Raw genomic sequence first — 20,562 nt, forward strand, 5'->3', positions numbered from 1 at the left:
ATATATATATATATATATATATATATATATATATGTAACCATTTAAATGTAGGTTTTAAGTCTTAAACACATAATTCAAATAGGAAATGTATTAAAACAGAAGAGCCAGTAAAAAAAACACCAAAGCACCCAGTTTCTAAGAAGAGCTACAATACAACAACAAAAAACTATAATAAAAACATGTACACGTTATACCAGTGGTTCTCAAAGTGGTGTCCGGGGACCCCCAGGGGTCCTAGGGGGTTTCAATGGGTCCCCTAGATAGATTAGTTAATATTGCATCAGATTCAGTTTAACCAATTTAAACCTATACATCGGCTACTTGAAAATATCTTGTAGATCAGCTGTTTTAAAAAGAATCATGAAAATAATTGAAAAATATTTTTTAAACATTTTACACAAATCTTGTACGGGGGTCCCTGGCACCAATAGTTTCTGATTTTGGGGGTCCTTGACATGAAAAGGTTTGAGAACCACTGCATCATACTGTAAAGCACAATATTCCCTTCACTGTGAAGCACCATTCCAGATGATTGGCAGTGTGTGTTGACAGTCTTCTACACACTACACCTCCCTGGAGTAGTGTGCTCGTCTCCTGATACACACCACCGCTGCCACAATCAACAGCGCCACCCCCAGGAAAGCAACAGCTACTGCGAGAGTCACTATGATCCCTGTGGGAGAGAGAGGTTTATTTCCAGCGATATTCAGCAGTCATCATTCTGTGTTGGAGTGAGGGTCACATTCTGCAAATGGTACGGTGGAGATCACTGCATGTATATATACACCACAGAGAGGAATGGTAACCATGCTAAAGCAAAGTCAAATACAATACCAGTGGTGAAATAAGTACTTTATCAAAGTAAAAGTATCAATACCACAATACAAAAATACTCTCTATATATAGATACATAGTATATGTATTCAACATTTGACTTGAGTAAAAGTACAATGTGTTGGAATAACAGTATCAAAGTAATAGTAGGCTACTCGTGCAGAACTACAAATTGCACATTTGTCTTAGATCTACAAGCTCACAACACGTGGCGTCGCAAGGAGTTGTGAGCTTGTAGATCTGCAATTTTTGAATAACTGGTTAATGAATGTTTTACCTAAATATCCAAGTAACTAGTAACTAAAGGTTTCAAATAATTGTAGTGGAGTAAAAAGTATGTATCGAACATTTTCTCAACTCAAGTGATGTAAAAGTGGGCTACCTCACAATTGTACTTAAAGGACGACTTCACCCATTTTCAATCTATCTTGATATAATTGGAACTCACTAATGCTCATAATAATATGGTACCATTTTTGTCTACTCAGTCTGTGTCTCAGAGGAGGGCTGTGGGCAGTTCCGAAATCTGCCTACCAGTTACATCGTCGATGGGGAATCCAAGCTAATAGAAACTGCAGGCTTTCTATTCCTGTAGAGTTAGCGTGCTATAATGGAAGCCATTGTTCTTGCATTAATAAAAAATTTAATGCACATTTTTTAATCGCGTTTGAAGAAAAAAAAACTGTCTAACGATGATGTCACTGGTAAGCGGGTTTCTGAACTCTCCACAGCCCTCCTCAGAGACACAGACTGAGTACACAAAAATAGCACCATATCATAATGAGCATTAGTGAGGACCAATTATAAGGATGGGTTGGAAAATGGGTGAATTATCCTTTTAAGTTCAGTACTTGAGAAAAACATTCTTGGTTACTTTCCACCACTGTACGACACAAAGCAAGCATGGCAACAGCATGTCACGTAATCACAGCAGCAACCCGCCCAGTGGTGGAAAAAGTAATTATTTACTTAAGTAGAAGTACCAATACTAAAATATAGAAAGAGTAAAAGTACAATATTTGCCTCTGAGATGTAGTGGAGTAGAAGTAAAAGTATTGGAAATTGGAAATACTCAAGTAAAGTACAAATACCTCAAAATTGTACCTAAGTACAGTACTTAACACATCGGGTGCCAAACACGGTCTGAACCGTGTGTTTACATAGTGGCGGTTCCGAAGCTTCGGTGCCGAACACGGTCTGAACCGTGATTTCAGTCTTTTTGTTTTTTTCGTTTTTCTCCGCGCGGGCGGGGCTAGAGCAGCTCTGGGAGCACCCATTGTAATCCTGCGAAGGAAGTGCCAGATCGCTCACCGGAAACACTTTTTTTTTCCCCATCCGCTTCCTGTCTATTTCCTACTTTGAAACGCCTATATCTCCGAATCTGTTTCCTGTGGGGAAAAGCGGTCATGCGCGATGCGCGATCCCCCCCCCCGTTGTAACCCGCGAGGGGAATGTTATGGTTCCAGGCAGTAGCCAGGCTCATGGCAGAACATGAATCGATGCTTTTTTTTGCGTGGATTTGCTTGTAACGCACACGGAAACGTTAAACAGCAAAGCGCAGTCAATGGGGAGAATGCTGGCACCCACGGTAAGTTGTTATGAAAAAATGCTGGCACCCGATGTGTTAAGTAAATGCACTTAGTTACTTTACACCGCTGAACCCGCCTTACCTGCACTTGAAATTCTTCCTTTGAGGCCGCACTCCCACTCCCAGTCGTCTGACACCACGCCCCTCACCAGGTCTTTGAACAGGTTCAGGGGGCAGGGGCTCAGCCCGTTGCACCCTGGCACAGGGGTAGCGAAGGGTTCGCGCCAGGTGTCGTTGCGGTAATAGAGCTCCAGAGAATAGGATCTGTGGAATTAGGGGGAACAAAATGACAATGAGCTGACACACATTCCTGCATAGTGTTATATAAACAGCTTTGTATAGCTCGGTTAATTGCTCATTGCAGCCCTGGCTCGGCGCCAGGTTTCCCCGTTTTAATTGAAAAGGGGAAACGCGGGAGTGTGTTTGGTGTGTCGCATAAAAGTGTTTAAATGTTGGCACGTGAGCTCCACACAGCAGGGTTGGGACTGACCAGCCAGAGGGACAGTGTAATATTCACTAGTTGTTGCCAGTGGTGGAAAAAGTACTCTGATATTTTTACGTAAGCAAAAGCATTGTTAGGGAACACTGATATTCCATGCAATACTGCTACTGTGTGTGACTTGGCAGGCCTGGGAACAGGCTATGTGACGTGATCTCAACATCTTTAATGTTGAGCAATATAAAGTGCTGCAGTGAGGAAATAGCCAGATTTATCTATCTTGGTCAAAGGGGATCATGTTGAAGAACTAAATGTCAGGTCAGAGTGGAAAAAACATCCTCTGGCCAGAACTGATATGAAGTGTCAAGTGTGTTTATAATGACGCATTGCTAAGGATATGGCTTATCCTTGATTGGTCAGACAAACTATGTTCTAGAAGAAAGGTGGGGAAACTACTGTGGATACAAGACACTGTTCATGAGCCTTAAGCTTTAGCTTATCATATGTCCATGGTTGCGATGTGACTGTTGTATGCTTGTAGATCAGCTATTTTCAAATAGCCCATGAATAAATAAGGGCTTAAGAATTTAAAAAAAAGAGGAAATACTCAAGTAAAGAGAAAGTACTTCAAAAGTATAGTACTTGAGTAAATGTTCTTAGCTACTTTCCACCACCGGTTGCTACCTACAGCATTCCATCCTCTGACTTTTTAATGCCGCCTGCCTCGACGCCTCCCTACTAATCTGTCTCAGCGACGACGACGACAACAAAGGGGGAGAGGATCACCCACTCTCCTTATTTCAAATATGCAGACAGAAATGGGCATGCAGGAACAATAGAATTACCGCTGTACCCATCATATTCCTGGTAGAACTCGAAGATCTGACAGGCAGCGTACGGCGGAAGAAGGCCATTGTACACATCGAGTGCAGCCTGCAGGGTGATGAGTGTTGAGTCATGCTGGAAGGAGAAAGCACACGTTCTATCAAATACAATAGCACTGCATCGACGGCAAGCGTGTGCTTACATGTGTACTTATGTGGATGATGGATAATGTACGAGTGAGGAACTACGCGAAGGAGGGCTTTGCATAATATATGATAAAATTCGGTGTGTTCTGTGTGGACTTTTTTCACTCGCCCCAAACAGTGAACTTACAGCCGAGTACAGGATGAGTTTGAGAGTGCTCCCTTGCTCCATGGCCTTAGAGAAATTCCTCAGGATGGCATTCAGCAGTAACCCTGGTAAACAAACACTGTATCAGCGGTACACGATTCAACATGGCACTTACAACAAATTAGCTGGCAATGAACATGGGTGGAGGAGTTTGACACTGGCTTTTTATGAGCTCTATTGTGCTTTTGGAGCCGAGGACTTCACACCAGAGCATGAGTAAAGCCTGTAGCTGACCGTCACAACATTAAGAACCCTGGCATCCGTGTTCTGGGCAAGTTATTATATAGTATTATAAGATTTTAAAAAAACGGAATCATGTGGATCTCAGGATTGTTCAGTGTTATGTAGGATTTGATGTTGCCAGCCTGTGACGTCAGTCATCATCTGACTTACTTATGACGTATATATGCCTCTGAATTTGTCCAAGGTTTCTGCCCGATCCAAGCCCCATTACTGTACTTCCATTATATTTTAGTTAAATATTTAAAAAAGTATAAAACATTATATGCAATTTGTTTATATTGAGGTACTAAAGTTAGCCTAATAGCAGTGTGCACAAGAAATCTGACACTGATCAATGGCAATGATCAATGACAATTATATGAAGATAAGGTTGAAAGTGGTAAAACGATTGTTCTGTCATTACTGTAACAAAGCTCCCACACCCATCCTCCATGTTTGACATTTCACTGCACAATGCACATACGGCACAGTACAGTACGTACAGTAACAATAGCACAGTACACGTATGAGCAGTAAGCACGTGCCAGATAAAATCTGTGAATGTTGATTTCTCACCCCCTGAGAGCCTGGCCTTCTCTTTTCTCTTATGACTCAGGATGCTATACATGACCTCAAAAGATGCAATTCTCCTCAGGGTGTTGAGCACGTCCTGATTGGCCCAGCGCGGCAGGGTCAGATTGTGGATCCTCTGTAAGAGGGAGAGAATAATGTTCATTACACCGCGCATCAGTGATCACTCCCGTAATAAATAACCACATTGCACAAACACATGAGTCACATGGGAAAAGCATCTACAGTAAATGGCTCTTTTTCGTTGTTTCGTTGACTATTTTTGGTATGTGTTTGAAAATAACAGATGCTCATTTTTGCATGTGTAAATGGGTGTATGCAACCTGGGCCAGAATGCACCTCTCTGCCTCAATTATCACTTCACTGTGTTGTGATATTTACAGTAAGTCATACAGTATGTACAATGATGATCCTCTCATCTCTCTCTCTCTCTCTCTCTCTCTCTCTCTCTCTCTCTCTCTCTCTCTCTCTCTCTCTCTCTCTCTCTCTCTCTCTCTCTCTCTCTCTCTCTCTCTCTCTCTCTCTCTCTCTCTCTCTCTCTCTCTCTCTCTCTCTCTCTCTGTTTCAGCCTCTCTCTCTTTCTCCATGTTGTACAGATGGTGTGTATATCGTTGCTGTCGGGCATAACATAAACCTCTTATCTCCATTTTGTGCTTTTTCGTAAATTAACGCCCTACTTGATCATACTACAGAGTCACACGAAAGTATCAAACGGAGCAGATCCACAAGCTCTAAACACGCCGCGTGGCTTGTAGATCTGCTACTTTTGATTGCATTTGAATCCTCTCTTTTCCAGAGACGATATGCAAGTGCTTAGGCCCAATGTCGTTACAGTTTGTGTGTATGTTTGCCATGGTGAGGCGCATACCTGACAGGTCAGGGTGTCATAAACTCGCCATATTTTTCTCCCAACGAGTCGTGACACGGGGTAACCAGTGTTGTTGGAAAGCTCCTCCACGAAATACTGCATGGTGAAAAGAATCATTACAAATGTTAATCTCCTCCTCACTTTAAGTGATACATTTTTAAGTAATGAAAAGATATACCGGTAAACTTTGATTGACATTGCTCTTGGCAATATAGAAATTTGGCCAACATTGTTTTAGACACTTTCTCCAGGTACACTAACAGAACAGAATAGAACTATTCATTTATTTCTGTTCTACATGGCATGTGGGGGCTAGTTAAAGTTATGAACCATAATTTCCCTTTCAAGGAGGGACACATTCTAAACATTCAAGTACTTTAACTTTTGGAAAGAGTTTTACAAATTCTGAAACATTTTAGTACTTTTACTTTGGTACTGTAAGTATGTTTTTATACCAATACTTTTGTATTCAAGTCAAATTTTGAGTACAGGCCTTTTACTGAGTGCGTTCTTCTACTGTACCAGTGGAACTCTGTCACCTGTGGTCAAACAGGACAGGACACAGCTCATGCCTCCATTTTGCTTTACTGCATTTCACTTCCTGGTTCAATACCTCCAGTAGAGGGTGATAAAATTCAATGTGGGAGGCTGCTGCTTGATGTCAAGCACCTCCTTAATAGGCAGCACGCAGGGACTGAGTTTAATTAAAACCTTTTCATTGTAATTCTCGATCTAATTCAATCCTGCTGTTAATTAGTGTTGCAAAGAATGTGAGAGAAATTGCACCGAGCAGCGATTTGAGGCGCCGGAGTCACCCATGCCTGAGAAAATAATGTTGAGAGGACATGTCTTCCAGGAGAATTAACAGGGACACTGAAGCACCAATAACTGTAATGTATATATTAACTCACGTGTTTCAATGTTAATTAAGATGAATGCAGAAGTAGAGTATTCTCAGCAATATTTGATTTACAATGTACCAATGAATACATTTCTTTACATTTTTACACACAGAACACTCATGTTTGAGGGCTACACATACACAACTAATAATTTATATCAAACTGTTGATCATAATGCAACCATTACAGTACAGTGTACTATGAGATTTATTTCCAGCTGTGGTCATTCTTACCTGGTTAGACCTGATGAACCTCTGGTAGGGTTCACTGTCAAAGGTCTGAGTCATCAGCTCTCTGAACTTGGGGCAATCCTTCCCCGGGGACCTCAACAGCTGACAGATAACAAAATTAAACACACAACTTTAACCCATTAAGACCTGAGGCCGATTCTACAAATGCCTTCTAAATCAGTAGTTCTCACACTTTCACGATTTTTCAAAAATGTTCAAAAATAGCAGATGTACAAGCTCGCAGCGCGGCACGAAGTGACGCCCTGTGAGCTTGTATATCTGCTATTTTTGAATACCCAATGCAAAAAACACATTCTGTATTGTGAAGTATGTACAGTTACAAATCCATACACCATATCTTTCATATTATATGGTAAGGTGTATTAACATTCATGTCAATTAGTGGGTATTCATACAGCATATAATACAAATACAGGACACTTTCTAATTATGCAATACATATTCTATAACATCTACTATAACTAGTAGTATGCATTATACAAGGCCTTCAGTTGTACAGCCTAAATTGCCCTGGGGAATTCCGAGTGTAGGATAATGACCCCTGCCCTGAGCAGCAGTATAGGCTATAGTGGGATATTTTCAAGATGTTAAATGTTCAAACTGTGATATTGTGGACATATAAAGGAGATACAGTTTGCGTGCGTGGACCGCAGAGGCACCTACCCTGTCCTGTGCCCGGGGGACGGTATGGACCGGAATGGGTCGCCAGAGTAATTGGGGGTTTATGGGCGGGGGCCGTCTGCTGCCCGGAGGGAACATGCCAGCCAAGCAGGCCTGAGCGCTCATCAGCGTGCGGTCATAGTCGGTGCTCCGCACGTAAACCTATATGCCGGGTCGGGGGAGAAGAGAATTACTTTAGACACGTGTCTGAGGATGGAAAGCTCCAAATAAATGGAGCCAGTGCTAATGCAGTAATGTATCACAAGTAAGTGGTATTCATCTTCCGAGTCAACCAAGGTGCATCGGCGCAACATGAAGAGTCTGCGGAGAGAACTGAATGGATGAGAGGCAGGATGAGAGAGAGATCCGTCTCCCTGTGATCTTTTCTGACATCAGCCTTCGCTTGTCTACTGTATATCTCTCTGTCACCCCCCCCCCCCCGTGTCAGGTTTTTGTGCGCCATAAATCACGGTGATAAGGTTGGATTTGTGATGTGATGCTGAAAAAATGTTTTCTTTCTTTCTTGCCTTATCTAAATTGAAGCCGACACGACAGCGCCAGGTAAATTCACAGCACAAGTTGACTGCGGCCTCTGACGACAAATTGCCAGTGACAGCCATTTAGGAGCGTTGTTATTTTGGTGGTAATTGCATGTTATTTAAGTGACGGCGAGAGAGAGAGAGAGAGAGAGAGAGGGAGAGAGAGAGATTAGCAACCCAAACACATTTGAAGAGACTGGAGGAGAGGTAGTAGACTGCAATGGAGGAGAATAAAGGGTGAAGAAAGGGAAAAACACTTGAGTGGAGAAAGCGGGCAGACAGGAATAGAAGGAGGAAAATCTCATCTTCATAATGACAGTGGGCTGAGCATGTTGCCCTGGGGCGCACTGAGCCCAACATGCATGCAGCCCTACTCCACTGTACGGGGGCCTCCAGGGCCAGATTAGCCTGCGTGTTACATCATATTACAAGGCCACGGAGGCGATATCATCAACATGAGTCATGTTCATTAACCTACGTATTTACAGCCATTACAGACAGCAACTGGCCACACGTGAACAATAGATGTGACGTATGCTACAAAGGGAGAAGAGAAGACATACCGTGTGGGATGGCGTAGATTGGAACATACGCATACACATACTGTACCTAATCGTCGCTGTCGGGCAGTGGCGTAAAGTAAAGTACATTTACTCAAGTACTGTACTTAAGTGCAATTTTGAGGTATTTTTTTCTTTACTGGAGTATTTCCAATTTTCAATACTTTTACTTCTACTCCATTACATCTCAGAGGCAAATATTTAACTTTTATTCCGCTACAATTATTGAAAAATGTAGTTACTAGTTACTTTGCAGATATAAATTATTACATTATAAAACATACATTAACCACGTTTAGCCCCGCCCCTATTTATACACCTATTTGAAAATAGCAGATCTACAAGCTCACAGCATGTCGCCATGCAACGCGTACTTCTACTATTGATACTTTTACTTAAGTATAACATTTGAGTACTTTTTCCACCACTGCTGTCGGGAGGAAACCTTGTATGTCCAAAACAGTTCCTTTTTTATTATTAATATTTTAAAAACATTTAAATGTAGTGAAAATCGACAAAATCGACAAAATCGACAAGCTCACATTGTCACATTTTCACGTTTGTGTGACACTCTTGTGTGACGAAGGGCATTAAGTTACGAAACAAAACCCCCCAAAAAGTTGAAATATGGAGATATGAGGTTTCTCCCGACAGCAACAATATAAGAAATATACATCCGCTCATAGCCATAATTACTACCTAAGAAAGAACCTCATGCATACATCACACGCCAAATCTCAGCTACACGTGCATACAGTCTTGTACACATGCAATCCCAGGCACACATACATGCACGCATGCAAAAGGTCATAGCCATCAGTGGTGGAAAGTAACTAAGTAAATGTACTCAAGTACTGTACTTAAGTAGCCTACACATTTGAGGATTTTTTACTTGACTGGGTATTTTCTTTTTTTTTTCAACAATCTTGGTATTGATACTTTTACTTAAGTAAAAAACGTGAGTGCTTCGTCCACCACTGATAGCCCATACATGTGTTGCATACAGGACCGTCCACACAGATATAAACAGGACGGGGTCTGATAACGGTGTGGTGTCCCTGTTGGATCTATTTCATGTTGATAATTTTACTGTGGAACTCCATATTTGGGCATAAGACTGACTGCTGAATTGGCGGGACAGTGGGACCCGAGATTATGAATAAACAAAATGTTAATGCGAATATGTGTGAAAGAAAAATCAGGGATTTACTTCCTTGCCTACTGGCAGCGTGGGCAAGAAATTTGGCGCTGATCGGCCCATGTGGTTTGCAAGATTATTAGACAGACGACCACACCGTAAAAATACATGCACACATACGGAACAAATGACTGCAGTGGCACAGTATGTCTACTGTACATCAAGGGTTCCAAAACATTTCAGGCCACGACCCCCCAAAATAATGATATTTTAACTGGGGACCCCACAACCTGACCAATTGTAGGCATTACATTTAGTTTGACTTGGGTCCCCAGATAAATATTGCGAAAATAGCCTATCTACAAGCTCACTGCTAGGCATTGTGAGCTTGTAGATAGGCTATTTCACAATGTTTGCCTCTTTCTTATATAATATTTGACAATTTGGCCAACTTGGTATTAAAAAGGTCTTAAAAATTGTAACTTTAGTAATGTGCAGATACCCTATATACACACTTATACTGTATGTTGGTTTGTTTACTGTTGAGTGAGAAAACAATGTTGCACATTAAGCTAATGATCCGGGGACCCCCCAAAATTGGTAACCACTGCTGTACATAAGCGCACACACACGCACACCCGCGCGCACACACACGCACACCTACCTCTTTGTTATTGTATTCCTGGCTGAGAATGTGTCCGTAGCGTCTCCTCAGGAACCTGCCCAGGTCATGCTGCTGCCTCATGCCCAGCTGAGAGAACAAGGACCCTGTTTACTCTGGTCACAACACTGCCTTTTCATATTAACCCTGCAAGGCCCAGATTATTTTCAAGTTGTGATGATTCCTGGCTCTGTGGGGGGTATTTATATGCAAATATTCTGGCCAATGGCATTGTAAGACTAAACAATAGGACCCAATGAGGATTTAGAGGTGAAAAAAATAAAAAATAACAGAAAAGAAAAATGATTTAAACTCATTTCTTTATAAAAAATACATGTGATCGTGCGATCACACTGGGCCTTGCAGGGTTAAAATGCATCCTCTGGACCAAATAATTGTCATAAATACTAAGATTACATTAATATTTGACAATTAACGTTTTTTTCCCCGAAGATATATCATATATTCATATATCAGATTACACCTTACACAGTATTTACACACAGGTCTATCATGGGGTCACAACGGGCCAAATGATGAAGGGGAGAGTTATCTAGGATAGAAGCTATAGGAAGATTGACAGAACAGTGACGCAGGAATACTAGATCTTACAGCCAAAGGGAAGGTGTTTGATTTTAACTTGCACAAGAAAACAACAACTTAGTGAATAAAATATCCCAGCGCCTTAGGCCTTCTCACATGCTGATCAGCAATGTGCGAGTCGTTTTGTTTTAATGCTGTAACATCCATCAAAATGACAAACTGTGAATTCCATCTAAAGCTACACCACTGCACCTTGACATTCAGGCACAAAGTGCCCTTTATTGGTGGACTTTTAATATAAAGACCCTATACGCTAGATTTACTTACAACTAGGACACAGCTACGTTTACCAGTGGTTCCCAAACAGTGGTGTATACCGTTTAAGACAAATCCAGGTGTGCCTTGAGATTGTGTGACAACCACACATTATTATTATGTGCAGCGACTGCTGTATATGTTATGAATTAGTTTTGAATGTACAGTACTATATCACTGCACTCATGTCCCAATACAGAGGCAAATTCTATACCCTAAAATATATATATTTTAACCATTTTCAACCTGGCGTCCCTATTTTGAGCATGTCGTTATGGGCAAAGATGTAACATTTTACTTTTATTTTATTTATTTTTCCCCCACACATTTTTAAAAAATAGCTAAAATTGTGGATGTCAATTTGCTACTTACGCAATGAATGTGCCAATGAATTTTGACTTGCATATTGGTCACAAAATGTTTGAAAACCACTGCTCTAGACCAGCTATAAGCTCTATCAAAAGGTAAATACTATAACATTGAGTTAATATAACAAAACTGACCCATAAAGATCCATTTGAAAAAGAAAACCTTTAAATTCAATGAATGCTCATGATTCTAAGGATTACTATTGCTGATGATATCTTGAAATAGGCAGAGACTGTATACTGTAGCTTGATCAACTCCAGGTTCCGTCCGGAGGCAGTACCTCAGTCAGCTGTCCAAATCCTTGAGCCCACACCTCTTCTCCGTGAGGATCCCTCGGGTACGACTCAATGGGCGATCGATCCCCATGACGGAACACCTTACACAATGGCACAACAACAACTTATGTCACGCAGTGATGCAACATCTATTACAGTTCTTACAGTGTGCCTTCACGCTCAATACAAAAACATGTTTTGATGACGTCTCCGAGATGTGAGGCCTTTGTGGCATTTCTCGGAGTTGGTCCAGGGTCATTAAATAGAGGACTGACGTCGCTCACACTGTGGTGGCACATGCAGTCATTGGGTGGCACCCAGGGTGATTATATGGGGGATAATGGCCCATTTTCCGGTCCATTCCTGCTGGAACTACAATGGCTTTAAGATCATTTGGATGTAAGAGTTCAAAAAAGACTGGCCCACAAACACAGTCTTCATTTCACTGTCACTGGAGCAGCTCCAAGTTTTGTTTCGTCTCTTCATTGAATCACAGATTAGAACCTTTGTTCTCTGGGTTCCTTGTTTCAACAAATATTGTTTAAAAAAGAAAATAAGGGCATATAATATAAGCTAAAAAGAAAAGTAAGATAGACCGTTCATGTGGAGTATTCTGCCCTAGAGCCATATGAAAATGTTCCAAGTTGTTCCTCAATTCTTTTGTTGAACTACAGTGGTAGTCAGATAAGCAAAGAGGTTTATAAAAGAAGCTGTTGTGTCTGTTTAGTCTCGTAGTAATCCTTTATTGTATAAAGTGTGAACATAATAATGCTCCTTGAGCGAGTAATACTCTGTAATCGTTTAAAAAGAGTAGTGCAACAACATAATCCCCGATGGGTTGGCAATCCAGATGAAATTTAAGACCACGGCATTTCACATTCATCAACTCAATGATCAATACTGTTATGGCATTACCTTGGAAGTGAATGCTTTCTTTCTTTTGACATAATATGACAATACAACCTCATACGGTTTTCTAAAGTTGTTATCGATTTGTATAGACAAGAGAAACTTGGCAAAAGACTCACAGCCACAACAAACTTCAGTAGACGGGCTTCAGTCAGGGAGTAGCAGCAGAGAAGAAGCAGGTAGGCTAAACTTTTCTTCAACTTCCACATGTTTTCAGTTGTCCGTCGTCTCTTCCGTCACACAATTCCCTTAATGTCAACAAAAAAAGAATGTTCACTATTTAGTATCAACAGTTTATTTTTGTATGGCTATAAATACATCGACATAAAAAATAAAATAATGGAAATCTTCTTTTGGACCTGCAAGTTTCATCATAACATATTGAAAGCAAAAAGTAGCACCACAATTGATCTTTCACATCACATCATTTTAACTCATAAATAGATCATTGTTCCTCATGAAAGATGCATGCTGTGTCATCAATCCATTTGGCAAAGTCCTGTAATATTTACACCAGGATTTAGGTCAAATTAAATACTTGATAAGGATTCATGAATACTAACGTATGCAATAAAGCTCAAATAAATTGTGACCCGTCAAAAATTGTTCCAAATCAGGAAAAATTAAACACGTTCACTTACCTCAGCATACTCAGTTGCACATTTTGTTCTTTTAGTCAAATGGATGTAAGAGAGCGGCATTCGGCAGTGAATCCCATGTCTTCTGCCATACCCAGATGTGATTTGACGTTAAGTGCATGTACCACTAAAGTACACGGCTTTTATAGTCCAACCTACCTGACGTATGCCTCTTTGTCCCTCTCTCCCCCCCGGGGATTGCTGGTCCCAGTCTACTCCATGGCCGACCACATTCCAAATCACTGTCGCTGTCAATTCCTGTCTGTTCGCTGATATGACAGCCCTTGTTGGCAGATCATTACCGTGCCTTTTGGCCCCTCATGGTGGATAACTCCATTTAAAAAAGCCATGCTTTGGTGCCTAACTTTGAGAGTAACACCAAAGCCGAATGGGTTAAAGTGCATGCATGACTCACCCGGTGGTTCCCAACTTGTATTGGTGTTCATATAAAAACATACTGTATGCACGTGCGCGTGCACACACACACACACACACACACACACACACACACACACACACACACACACACACACACACACACACACACACACACACACACACACACACACACACACACACACACACACACACACACACACACACACACACACACACTCATTATAACTTGCTATGTCATTCACCATGGGTTTGGCCCCAAAATTACAGGGCCTGGTGTGTTTTCCCTGACTCGGCACATGTGTAAGTGTCTGTTGGAATCAAAGCAGCTTAATGGGATACAATGGGATTAGCCCGTGCCAAGATTCAGAGCCGTACAGTTCTGACATCATCATACATGATAAAAGCAGTCCTTTTTCCTTTTTTTTCCCTTTATGGAAGTTGTGGTGTTGGTGTCACAGCCTTTGAGTGTAATATTTAGAAAATGAAACTCAACAATGCCATCTTTTCATATTCTTTTATGACAGCCAGATCTGGGTAAGTGCGTGGGCACAAACGTGCACGCATGCATGCACACACAAAACCAAGGTCATGTCTGTTGGTTGAATGGACGTCATGCAGAAGTCTCGCTCCCTCTCTATCCGTCATTCTCTTGCTCTCATTCTTTTTTACCTTCTCTTTCTTTCTTCCCTCTCTGTTCCCCAGGATACCTCTGTCACTCGATCCCTAACACACACACACACACACACACGTGCGCACGCACGTACGCACACACACACACACACACACACACACACACACACACACACACACACACACACACACACACACACACACACACACACACACACACACACACACACACACACACACACACACACACACACACACACACACACAGAGAGAGAGATGCAGACGCACACATACACGTTTGTATTATTATATTTGTGAGGACATCAACATTTTGGACGTCGATTTTATAAAAATCATTTTTTTATGTTTTTTTGCCATTTGTAACCCTAAAGCTAACGCCAAAAATAGCTGATCTGCAACGCATTGCAGTGTGACACTTTGTGAGCTTGTAGATCGGCTATTTTCGGTGCACGACACCGGCACACAACACAAGTATAAATCCTCTAAATGGACCAGGAGAATGGTCCTCCTCATATTACTATACTAGTGGGGACATTTGGCCCTCACAAGTATAGTACACACACACACACACACACACACACACACACACACACACACACACACACACACACACACACACACACACACACACACACACACACACACACAGTAGCTGCAGGCCAAGTTTGAAAGGCTGTGCACTTTTAGAAACCAGTCCAGCGAGTCACCTGTGTGTGGTTGCGATCCAGAGATGTACTCAGCACTTCATTGTAATCTCCTATAATCACACTGACACTATTCCTAAACACCGGTTCACTGATGCTTGACTAAACACACACACACACACCTACAGACCTAACGGCACTGCAAGGAGGAAGGAGAGCAAGGAGAACCCCCCCCCCCCCCCCATCCAGTGGCTTTAGTGTTTTTGTCTTTGTTGAAATAATTGCCGTGATTTTCGCGACCGTCACCATGGCAACGTGGAGGTTGATGCATGTTGACAGAATCTGTTGCAGGGCGACTGAGAGACTGAAAATGGATGATAAGAGGGTGGGAGGAGAGGGTGTGCGCGCGTGCGTGCATGTGTGTGTGTGTGTGTGTGTGGTGCGCCTGCATGCGCACGCGCGCGTGTGTGTGTGCCTGCGCGCGCGTGTGTGTACGCATGTGCATGTGTGTTTGTGTATGTGTGTGTGTGCGTGCTTGTGTATGTGTGCGTGCATGCATGTGTGTATACGTGTGTGTGTGTGTGTGTGTGTGTGTGTGTGTGTTGGGATGGGGGGGATGTACAACAGATAGTGTGATCCATATGATGAATGGCGATTAGCAGACAGCCCGGGACATCTCAGCCTGATAGAGCGCGGCCCGAGATGGGCAGGGAACTGGGCTATGTGGTGTAGCGCGAGATAGAGAGGGAGAGCGAGAGAGAAAGAGAGAGAGAGAAAAAGAGAGAGAGAGAGAGAGAGAAAGAGAGAAGCGCGGTGCTATTTTAGGCCGGGCGTTGTCATGGAAACAGCAGCCTCACTACAAATGGAGACATCCAGAACCCACATGGATGGACAAACAAATGGCGTGCGTAGGGGCGTGTGTGTGTGGAGCTGCATGCGCCGGGCCCCTACTTCGCCGTACGGCCGCATCGCCCGACCAAAAAAAAACAACCGTTTTTTCCCACTTGAGAATCGGTGGCTTTCAGCGCGATGAAGTATATGAACCAGCCATCAGCCGGATTAACCCCGCAAACACCAGCGCCACTGCCACGGGCCCCACCCCCCAACATCCGTGTGCCCCCCCCCGCCCCCTCAACTGCACTAACGCCGGTGTCTTTCACATAGACTGAATATCAATGCCTTTAGCAAAGGGGACAAATGCTGGGAGTCAGGGGGCTAAGTGACAAGCAATGGTGTCCATTCAGTCAGTGAATCACAGCCACTCGCGCGCTGTCTTTTAATTAACAGTCTTTTCGACGCTTCCACAAACCCCCCATCCTCCTTCTGCCTCTCTCTCTCTACTCATTCTCTCTCTCTCTCTCTCTCTCTCTCTCTCTCTCTCTCTGTCTCTCTCTGTCTCTGTCTCTCTTACGCTTTCTCCCCATCTCTCTCCCTCTCTCTCTCCCCCTCTCTGAAGGACGGAGGTATTCCCACATTTCTCCGTTGCTATAGCAACACTGCAGCGAGAAAAAGAAAGGGAGGACGCAGGCTGGGTAGGAGGAGGAAGAGGGGGAGGGGGAGGCGAAGGAGGAGGAGAAGTGGAGAGAGGGAGAGAGAAAAAGGAGAGATAGGGGAGGGAGAGAGAGAGAGAGAGAGAGAAGAGGGGGAGGGGCAGAAGAGGCCTAAGAAGATGAGGGGATGTGTGAACAATGCTAATGCTAATGTTAGCGGCGTGAAGCAACCTGACCGATGGCGAATTCCCCTCTCGTCACCCTCCACATCACCCTCCACATCCCACCCAGGATTTGCATAATTGTTGATGCGAATCTAGAATATCGTATAGCTGTCTGGTGGAAACCTTGTAGGCTATGTACAAAACCATTAATTTTCATGAAAAGAGAAAAAAAAAGAAAAAACGGTTCCAAAGGATCTAATGGGAGTTATGAGATTTAATTGTCACAAGCTCTAATTCTTTTCGTCAGTTAACCAATTAAACATGGTGTCCCTATTTTGGGCAAGACATTATTATAGGTGAAACTTTTTAAATTGTTTCACAACATTTCATATTGCGTGGTGTTGTGAGCTTGTAGATCTGCTATTTTAGCTTTTTATTTTTGCTATTTTGGCTTAAGTGGTTAAACATTTGTAAAACCCACAGAGACACGTAAAGTGTAACCAATAGCATTGATGTATTAAAAAAAAGAAAAAAACAGCAAGAAATAAATACCTCCTGTCGGTGGTGATGCTCCGTTTATATTGATGTCTCCCTCAATTGGATACATAGGCTCTTTTTCCACTCAGACATTTGACTGCTTTTATATCTATGTCATTGCTGCCTCTGTCAAACTCGCATCCAATTTCAGTCATCTCATGAGCATCGTTTGGAATGATAAGGAAATACATAATGCCACGGTTGTCCGGTACATTTGCAACTTAGCAGGCAGCCAGGAGGACAGTGGGGCTTTTAGAGGCTGAATTGTGGGGTGTGTGCGCCTATTCCTTTTTCATTCAATCAGTGCAAACCAGGGCAGGTCAGAGGCCCCCACTTGACAAGAAGATGGATCCAGTAAATGGGATACACACCAGGAAGACCTGCGAAGGTCTGAAGCTATTTCATACTGATGTCATCATCCCCGTTCTATCCGGACAGAATGCAGTCTCATTATCTGTAAATATTCTGAGTCCGTAGAACAAAGCTGCATCACGTCAGTTTTACCAACTAGTAAAGACGTGGAGCTGCGGCTCCAAAGCCCATGAGGTACTTAACAGACAAGAATATCTATCCATTTGTGCGTACATGCATGCGTGTGTGCGTGCGTGCGTGCATGCGTGCGTGCGTGCGTGCGTGCACACACATATACTGTACCATATTTTATATTATTTTATGCATGGCGCGTATACATGTATGATCGGTGCATGGTGTTGTTTGGGCCCTGCATTGCCTCCTGCATGTCAACTGTCCCGCTAGCCTCCTTTCTCAATCAATATCTCATCTCTCAACATCAATACTGTTGTCCCCCCATGGGACAGAAATGTCCTTCTTTAGGACAAATGGAGAATGCAGCATGAGATGAAAGAAAACATGACAACGAAAGACAAAGAGCGATGGGCTTGTTCTGACTTCATATCTCAGCACGTTGTGCATAATGTATCAGACACGGGAAGAATTTCCCATGACTTACCTTGACTCTTCACTTGCTGTCCCCTGTAGCCAGCTATATGCTCCTCCCCTTCTGAACAGAGCAATATCTACAGACTGGTGACAGAGAGAAAGATTATTAGCTTTTACATGGCCATTGCCATTAACTGATTTGGCTGGGGACCCCCTCAAAGACCCCTGGGGGTCTCCGGACCCCACTTTGAGAACCACTGATATACTGTATGACTTCTGGATAAAATGTGACACTCCAAGCCTCTTGTCATTCACTGTGGGCCTGTAGGAGAGAGAAATGACATGCAGGCATATGGGTGCAGGCAGGTCTCATGAGAAAAGACCCTTCATTTTGCAAAAGCCGTCTTTCTTGATTTGATCCCCGCTAGAGTGGAGGAGCACTAGGGATGGCGATGTTGGTCACCAACAATTCCCAAACAAGATGTCTCAAATATTACTGGTTGGATTGCCATGGAAACGGCTTTGCAACTTTATGCTCCCCAGATGAACCCTTCAGATTTTCTCTTACCCCTATAGCTTTTCCTCTATATTAGGCCCACTTTTCCACTCACACACAAAAATATCTGAAAATCTAGTGGGTGGCTTGCCATGACACTCCCCAGAGGATGAGCCCTACTGATTTTCGTGACCCCGTGGCCTTTCCTCCAGCGACACCATTATACCAAAATGTCAACATTTCCCATAATCTTGATTGGAGGATTAACCCTAACGGGGTGCTCGGGTGGCGCAGTGATAAAGTCCCTTATGGGGTCGAATCCACCACCGTGGTGCATCCGGCTTTGTCGAGTGTCTATACGAACACAATTGGCCCGTGTTCGGGGGAGGGAACCGGGTAGGGAGGGTGTTATCACTGCAATGTACTCCTACGAGCTGGGGGCAGCCATCTGTCAGCAGGGAGTGTTGGGCGGGAGGAGTAGGACGAAGGCTCTACTACGTCCTCCCGGTGAGGGATCCTCACTGTCAGGTGAGTCAGTAGGATACGACAGCAGTGACAACACAGAAATGTGTGTGGGGAGGAATTCATTGACAAAACAACTACATTGGGAAGAAAACGGGGTGAAAGCAATACAATTAAAAAAAGGATTAACCCTAACAAGCTGTACAGCCTCTAGGGGCCATTAGTGGGACTTCTAGACTCTTAATCTTGTTTTTTTAAATCAATTTCCAAGCCATGATTGTAGAACAAGGAACACTGCAGGATGACATGCGTTATTCAGTATCTAGTCAGTCTAGTAATCCCATAACCACATCAACCACATTGTGATATTATGAGCTGTATTAGAGCTTTTGTCTGGGAAATCCCAAGTCACAGAGAGTGGCTGCAGAATGACATCTTCACAGGGTGAGTTCCAGAGTTACATTCGGAAGAATTAAGTCTCATTTTATATAACAAGAAGCCGTGAGATATTCATGGGCCAACTGCTTGTACAGTTTCTGTATTGGTAACATCTAACATGGTTAGGATGCATAATAAATGAGCCCATAATGCACGGGTGCATTTGAAATGCATGAGCTATTTTAGAACGCGTCGAGGATTCAGCGCCTGGAAAAGATATTTTTGTCATTGACCCATTGCTGCAAATTGCGGTCTGCAAGACAATATAGAGTCTTTTCAACTACAATGTATTCTATTTAAAGGTGCAGTAAGTGATTAACAAAACGTGTTCAATTGCTCTACATTCTGATAGTAATCCTTGCTATGTGTTTGCTCAGTAATAGGCGTCTCCCTGTCTCTCAGGCTCTTTAGTAAATGAAAAATGCATCTTCAGATCAGGATACCAATTTTATCCAATCAGAAGATAGAACTCATACAGGATAAACAAGTGATGACACAAATAAATTAGCAGGCAAAATTGGACCACTATAAAATGTATTGAAAATGTATGTTTTGTTTATTAAAGCACTACTGGAGAGACAGGGAGGAGCTGTTATTGAACAAACACTCTATAGCAATGATTACTGTATAGGTTATATAACTTTATTTTTTTCACAAAATATTTTTAGTTTTAACCATAAAATACCTCTTGCACTACCTTTAACATAAAGAGGAAAATTGATTTTGTTTACAATGTCCAACATTAGTTTACATATTCAGTGTTTGCAGTTATAGCAATATCAACTACAGAAGGAAACACCAAAACAAAACAGTCCCATAATTAATGTATCACCTTCACTTGAGTTTACATCTAAGCTATGACAAAAGCTGTCAGTCGTGGGTTGCAGCCGGCAGGACGGGAG

At 42.6% G+C, this 20,562-nt stretch overlaps 1 protein-coding gene across 1 annotated transcript; it reads right to left on the reverse strand.

Annotated features, from left to right (window-relative positions):
* Positions 1–8: 8 nt before the first annotated feature.
* On the reverse strand, positions 9–13,614 carry LOC311059494 (testicular acid phosphatase homolog). The gene is made up of 12 exons (XM_084077480.1): positions 13,483–13,614; positions 12,961–13,089; positions 11,938–12,033; positions 10,434–10,520; positions 7,536–7,694; positions 6,855–6,953; positions 5,720–5,815; positions 4,837–4,969; positions 4,021–4,103; positions 3,716–3,822; positions 2,506–2,687; positions 9–674 (listed from the first exon to the last, which is right to left on the reverse strand). Exons 2-12 carry the CDS (start codon positions 13,048–13,050, stop codon positions 565–567), a joined length of 1,242 nt encoding a protein of 413 aa, XP_083933606.1. The 5' UTR covers positions 13,051–13,089; positions 13,483–13,614; the 3' UTR covers positions 9–564.
* Between the last annotated feature and the right edge of the window lie 6,948 nt (positions 13,615–20,562).

Source organism: Gymnoscopelus microlampas (assembly GCF_963454915.1).
Source record: "Gymnoscopelus microlampas genome assembly, chromosome: 14".
Taxonomy (NCBI): domain Eukaryota; kingdom Metazoa; phylum Chordata; class Actinopteri; order Myctophiformes; family Myctophidae; genus Gymnoscopelus; species Gymnoscopelus microlampas.

Coding starts and splice junctions, on each gene's coding strand:
- LOC311059494 (XM_084077480.1), bottom strand. CDS start 13,050: ATGTGGAAGTTGAAGAAAAGTTTAGCCTACCTGCTTCTTCTCTGCTGC. Junction 6,954..7,535: donor TCCCCCGGGCACAGGACAGG/GTAGGTGCCTCT, acceptor GTTATCTGTCAG/CTGTTGAGGTCCCCGGGGAA. Junction 3,823..4,020: donor AACTCATCCTGTACTCGGCT/GTAAGTTCACTG, acceptor TTCTCCTTCCAG/CATGACTCAACACTCATCAC.